General features: G+C 35.7%; 1 protein-coding gene across 1 annotated transcript; it reads left to right on the top strand.

Annotated features, from left to right (window-relative positions):
• Positions 1 to 5,643: 5,643 nt before the first annotated feature.
• On the top strand, positions 5,644 to 7,302 carry LOC116260208 (aldehyde oxidase GLOX-like). Its single transcript, XM_031638359.1, has one exon. The coding sequence runs from the start codon at positions 5,644 to 5,646 to the stop codon at positions 7,300 to 7,302; it is 1,659 nt and encodes a 552-aa protein (XP_031494219.1).

The following is a 7,302-nucleotide window of genomic DNA, read 5'->3' on the forward strand; positions in this document are numbered from 1 at the left end:
TACGTTTTGATCTGTGGAAGAACATTTGTTGCAACTGTTTCAAGGATGGCAGATGTTTTTTTTTTTAAATATAGATAATGGAAAGCTAGGTCAGATCCAAAAAGAAAATGGGGCATGATGAGATCTATTTTCGAAGATTTGTTTGTGGTGCAAGCTGCAGAATCCATTAACAGAAGATTAGGTATGGCTGTTAGCCAATATAACAAAAGCAAGAAAGAAGAGAGAGAGAGAGAGAGAGAGAGGAGTTGCTGCATGATAAAAACAGAAATGGATCTTGCTAAGATAACTTGGATCTCAATCATAACAAAAGATGTAATAACAATTTATTTCTTCGATGAATTTAAGTCAAAATCATTAAGCAGGGACTTTTTTCTATGTCAATCTTTTTGAATTATCGTAGATCGACAAAATCACGCCACCTTTGGTGAGATTGTCACATTCATACTTATTACTACACTTTGAGAAGTTGATGGAGTAAGCGGAAGGAAATCTTACCGTTTCTGTGAAATCTAAAGCATTTTCTCCATTTCTTTAGGGTTCAAGGCTGCTTTGGATGTGTTGGAATATTACCTCTGCTATACTTTAACTTGTATAACATATGACTATCTACTGGTTGTTTGTTAGCTGTTGTCTCATCAATTATACCAACTCCTTCAAATGTTTTAAGACAAGTTGATCATTTTATAATTTTCTATGACGAGTGTATGCGTTTTGATTAAGAGAAAACAATTATTGGTGACAAATTAAATTAAATAAACTCCTCAAAAGAGGAATATGTCAAAATATCTCATTATATATATATATATATACGAATCTAAAAACTCGTTATGAAAGAAAAATCCCAAGGTGCCATCCATTAAACAACGGGCAAATTGATTTTAAAATAAGATGGAAATAAATGAAGGGAATTTATAAATTCCAGAAAAAACAAACTTCACCAGTCAGGCTTCAGCTTGTTTTAATAATTTAATATTGTTAAAATTATAATATTTTACATGCGGTCATAATTCATGCGCGATCCAACGTGCCAAGGCGACGCCCCATAGCCGCATCCAATGGGTGTGGGCCCCCTGGTCCACCGCCTCCTTTGTTTATTTATTTTCAATATTTTATTTGAGCTAGCAAAGTGGTGATGACCGAATGGTGCACCAAAATGCAAATATTAAAAGTTAAAGCGCTTTTAGGTTTTAAGGTGAGCATGGGCCCACACGAACGGCGTCCTTTATATGCTTTGCATGAAAACGAAGGGCCCGATTCCTAATTTCTTTGCTACAATATCGCTAAACTATCTTACAGGTTTCTCTATATATGTCCTTTTATCTCAATCATGTGAAAGTTATCTTTATCATAAAGACTTAAGGAGTGAAGTTTGATTGGGCTGGTAAGGTGGTCGAGAAAGTTTACGTGACGAAACATGTGGTCATTGTCATGATCCAGTGCGTTACTTTTCTTAACAATAAAAATGTTTTGAAGCTTGGTATTTAAGCCAACGATAGTAAAAAAGAAAAAAAAACACTCATGCTAAAAAAAATGAATAAAAAAAAGTTTACCATTCACCTTCTTTACTCAATTTTAAGAAGCAAAGTTACAGTGTAACTTGATGCAGGATGAAGTTGCATATGCTTCTTTGCATAAACACATGCTTCTTTGCATAAACACATGCTATCTCTTTGCTAGGCATCGATGATGCCGCATTTTATGCTAGGGGTTGGGAGAAGTTGCAGCTCTTGTTTGGATGGTGGATTGTAATGCTCATTTGGAAGTACATCTTAATGGCGGCAGTAACCGGAACTATGATGCAAGTAAATAAAAAAAATTGACTTAGAAAGAGTTTATTTAAATTATGAAAGGATTGAACTTAAAAGGGTTTGATATAGGTTAGGGAGCCAGTCACGGATTAATTAAGTTAAAAGTTAGATAATATTTCCAGTTGCTGCCGCTATGTTTTCCTTTTTCCCAAAGGACACCCTTCTTTTCCTTTTAGTTAAAAACAGGAAATACAAGACTGAAAATATTTGGCAGCTTTTTTGTGGAAAAGTGAAACGTAGAAGGACCGTGTTTCATTTGTGTTCTTGCCTTGCCAGCATTATAGTGCGGACCACATTCACTATACTATGTGGAGGATGAGGTCTTCTTTCTTGAGCAGTTGTGGAATGATAGGAACCTCACTTCACCTTTAAAAAAAAAAAAATACATGTAAATTTTAAAAAATTTCACTCGTCTTTTATAAAAATTTTTATAAAAATTTTGAAAAATGATGTTCCAGTCCATATCAAAATTTAAAAACTTTACTTCATTTCCCCTCATAAAAATTTCTACCTCCACTCTTCATAGGAGAAGTTTCTACATTTGGCACAAGTCATCATTAATGCATGAACAAGGTGGTTGGGATCTGGATGAGCCATTTGGCTGTTAAGTCGGTTGTGTGCATTAGCTGAGCCAAAAATTTTGGTTGAAGCCAGTGCACTAATTCAATAACTTTAATGAATTGAAGGGCATATACACATATATATATATATTAACAATCAAATATATCAAATTATTAATGTAAAAATCAATAAACTTCATGAAGCTGGCGATGTAGCTTTTTCTCTTTATACCCACTAACTAATTTAATCGCTTTAATGGTTTTAAGGGCATCTATATATATAGACAACCAAATATACCAAATTATTAATGTAAAAATCAATAAACTTTATGAGACTGACGATGTAGTTTTTTTATCTTTATACCCACTAATTAATTCAATAACTTTAATGATTTTAAGGGCACCTATATATATAAGCAACCAAATATATCAAATTATTAATGTAAAAATCAATAAACTTTATGAAACTGATGATGTAACTTTCTCTCTCTCTACCCACTACCTTTCACTACCCGATGTTCTCTCATTCACTCAGTCTCTCTCTGTCCCACCACTAAATTACTTTCCTTATTTCCTTTTTCTTTATTTCACCGGTTTGGCCTTATCTCTTTTCCCCACAAGACACACAGAAATCACCTTTCATGGAAAATCACCTACTTGGTAGATTCCTCAATCAAAGGACCACCATTCTTTGTCTTGTAGATGTAATCTTTTGGATTGTTTTAAGATCCCACAATCAACTACATAGTGGCAGAGCCAAAATTTTTTCGTGAAGTGGGATGAATTAAAGTTTTTAAATTTTGACTAGGGCCAAACTATCATTTTTCAAAATTTTTATGTAGAACAAATGATTTTTTTTTTTTAAATTTACATGTAAATTTAAATAAAAATTGACATGCGGTACCTTGGCTCTGCCCCTACAACTAGAGACGCAGAAGCCATTGATGAACATAAATAGTGATTTAAAAAATGAGAAGATGTAAGGAAGTATTTGTGGCAAATGACATTATTAAATAAATTTTCTGAAAATTTTACAAGGTGGCAATTGTATTTTTCGAAATCCTAACCAGGATTAAGTTAGAATTTCTAAACATTATGCCCCTTGCCAAAACCCTGGCCCTCTTCCCCTGCCCCAACACTCAACAAGTGTGCCTTATTGGTGATTCATGGACTTCAACAGTGAGCAGAGAGTGGCAAGGTTCTCGAACTTTGCAAGGAGATGTGGTTCACACTTCACATACGCAGAAATTTAGCAGCAAGCGGTGTCGTTTATCATTTTGTTTTTTATATAGATAATTTTAATTAAAAGGGTATTTTTAGCGCATTATCTGACTACTTTCGGTCACACTTGAATGTGCTAGACATTAAAATACCAGGTATTTAATATCTGATAGTTGTCAAGTGGAACAAATGTTCCAATGTTCATATACCACATTGTGTGTGATGACCTGAAACTTTTGTTTAATTCATAGTTTCGTTTTATTTGAAATTGCATGGAACTAAAATTTTATATATTTAGCTACCTATTGTTTGTAAATGAAGAAAACAATGGATAAAAAGGCAGCAGCCTGACATTGAAGTTGCACTTGTTTAGATGGAACTTTAATGTCAAAAGAAAAGTACCATATCATCCAAAAGACACACACCTAGCATTATAATTCCGCATTTATTTTATTGTAGTATTTTTCTACGATTTTGAGTTTTAGTTCCACTACTACATTGGAATATCACACATTCAAATGTTGTCTAAATGTCTTTGGTCCACGAGCAGCTCGTTAAGAAATTCATGTGAATTGTCATTCAGTTACTCGTTCACATCTGAAGGCCAGGCACTGAATTGTTATCTGTTTTAAAGTTAAGCAGTATCTTGTAATTTCTTCAATTTCTATTAATCAAACTCATGTAAAGCATTTGCGATGAGGCAAAAGTTGTAACTAAAGTTTTATTGATATATAGCTTCTACACAGTTAAGTTCCTAACATGTTGTGCATTTGTTTTCACAAACTTTCAAATATCAAGATAAAGATCCATAGTCTCAGAAAGTTATCATGTTGAAGAGTGTACTACTATAAGGTGCAAAGTTGATATTTACTTGTGTGTGGATGGAAATTGGCTGGAGGATTAAACCTGAGTGTTCGACTTGTAAACATGCATGATTGTTCTATTGAACCTCATTAATTAGTAATTGCAGGCTTAATGGGAAATTACTTTCATGTTGAACCACAAACTACACTGATGTAGCATTTAGGCTTTTCATGAATAACAAGAACACTTTTCAAGTTAATGAAGAACTGCAAGGAGAACACACGCTACGTTGATTGACAAAAAATGCAAATATTTTTGGCATCTTCATCTAGAAAAAACAACCATCCTATTGTTTATATATCACCATCTTTTTGGTTTAAAACCAACCAATTAATATCGTGTCTTTTTCTAAAGGTAAAAAAATTTAAATACAAAATCGTCCTGTTTTACTGATTCCGAATGAATTGGTCCAATATATACATATGTTTATACACAAAATCGGTGGTGTTTGATCGAGCACAAATGACTAATAGGACTTGGTTTTGTTTGCTCTACACACTTGTTCCAATTTTCCATTTTAGTAAATAGGATTATCTTACAAGAAAATGTTTAGAAGTTGTTTCTAATTCACATGCAATACCTAAATGGTTTGTTATGAAATGTATGACCAATTATTTACTGGTTAGTTAAGGAATATCCACTACATAAAGGGCCTGCCACTTACCATGAATCCAAATCTTGGTAGGTAAAGAGAGATTAAGGGTTTCACAAACTGGAGGCCTACAAATACTTGTGCAGTGCATGAATTAAAGAAGCTGGGACATTCAAAGCTTGTTTTCATTGGTTTTGAGGATAGAAGCCCACAAAACTAGGTTACCAACTATTTTGAGGAGCTCCTTAAAGTTAAAACTGCATACAACTTCTAAATGTAAGTATAAATTTGTTCTTCAAATAGATAGAACCAGGAACTTTTTATCAACCGTCCATAAGGGAAACCAAAGAGCGGATTAGTCTAGAGCTATTCCCTATGACTAGCTTTTGTGTCTTCAAAGAGAAATCATGTTAAAGCCTTTTTGCTATTCAAATCCCTTTTGTTTGGATTTACCCTTCAGTTCTTGCTCAAGGTGATGTTATTCTTTCTTCTACTATATGATTTTTTTTCTTTGTGTATGAATCAATGATCTTCCTTTCTTGCAGGAGCCTATCCATCTGTCCAAGTACAACAAGCCAAGGATCTCTTGGGTGTTTGGATGGCATCGATCAAAACCTTTTTGCTTCTCTACTTGTTATTGTTATACATATGCAACAATAATGAGTTGCTATCAGCAGCCAGAATTGGAATTGGCGGGTATTGGGAGATCCTCTTAAACAGTTCTGGAGTTGTGGCCATGCACATGGCCTTGACAAACAGGAATACTGTCATCATGTTTGATCAGACTGGAGCTGGACCATCGGCCTTCTACCTCCAACACCGAATTGATGGCCGAAGGTGTACGACGTCATACCAAGACATCAATGATGGAACATGTTGGGCTCATTCAGTTGAGTATGATATTTTGTCCAATTCTATTAGACCACTCCAACTACAGACCGACCCTTGGTGCTCCTCTGGTGTTTTACTTAGCAATGGCACACTCATACAGACGGGAGGGTATGCTGATGGCTACCGAAAAGTTAGATATTTTATGCCATGCTCTGACAAGAGCTGTGATTGGATTGAATCTAATTCAGAGCTTGCTGCAGATCGATGGTATGCATCTGATCAAATTTTGCCAGAAAATGATCGTGTGATCATAGTTGGTGGTAGAAGATCTTTCAACTATGAGTTCTTGCCCAAGTCTTTTGCTGAGGAGGAGGTATTTGAACTACCATTGCTAAGGCAAACTGATGAAAGGAGGGTGGAAGACAACCTCTACCCTTTCCTTCATCTTTCTTCTGATGGAAACCTGTTTATATTTGCAAACCAGGACTCAATCCTTTTGAACTACAAGAATGGTAAGATAGTGAAACAGTTCCCTCGGTTGGAAGGTTCTAGAAACTACCCAAGCACCGGATCATCTGTCATGCTACCACTTGACCACTCAGATGGGTTCAAAAAGGTTGAGATAATGATCTGCGGTGGTGCAAGTCCAGGTGCATTTAATGCAGCAAAAGAGGGAAGGTTCTTGAATGGTTTAAGAACGTGTGGGAGAATGGTGATAACAGATGAGAACCCCAAGTGGGAGATGGAGCGCATGCCTGCCCCAAGGATGATGAATGACATGATAATTCTCCCCACAGGTGATATTCTAATCATCAATGGTGCGCTACAAGGAAGTGCAGGATGGACCAATGCAATAAACCCAGAGCTAAGGCCACTTCTTTATAGACCAACTGATACTCCTGGGAATAGATTCTCATACTTGGAAGCTTCAAAGATTCCAAGGATGTACCATTCAACTGCTATCCTTTTACCAGATGGAAGGATCTTAGTGGCCGGAAGCAACCCAAATGAGAGATACAGTTATACCAATGTGGACTACCCAACAGAGCTTAGAGCTGAAGCTTTTATTCCTCATTACATGGATAGCTTTTATGATGATCAAAGGGCTAGTAATCTTCAAGTTGGAGAAGGTACAAATCTTGTTAGATATGGAGAAAGATTTACTCTGCGTTTTATGTTGATGAGCAAACCAAAAAATGGGATGGGTTTTCATGTTTATGCACCACCCTTCAATACACATTCCATATCAATGAACCAGAGAATGCTCAAGTTGGAATGTGTGGAATTGGTGAGGGAGGTTAATGGTGCAGCTCGTGCACACTTGATTGCTCCTAATGCTATTGCTGCACCTCCTGGTTATTATTTGATATTTGTTGTTAATGGTGGCATACCTAGTGAAGGGCAGTGGTTGAGATTCATCCATTGA

The sequence above is a fragment of the Nymphaea colorata genome, chromosome 9, assembly GCF_008831285.2.
Source record: "Nymphaea colorata isolate Beijing-Zhang1983 chromosome 9, ASM883128v2, whole genome shotgun sequence".
NCBI lineage: Eukaryota > Viridiplantae > Streptophyta > Magnoliopsida > Nymphaeales > Nymphaeaceae > Nymphaea > Nymphaea colorata.

Coding starts and splice junctions, on each gene's coding strand:
- LOC116260208 (XM_031638359.1), top strand. CDS start 5,644: ATGGCATCGATCAAAACCTTTTTGCTTCTCTACTTGTTATTGTTATAC.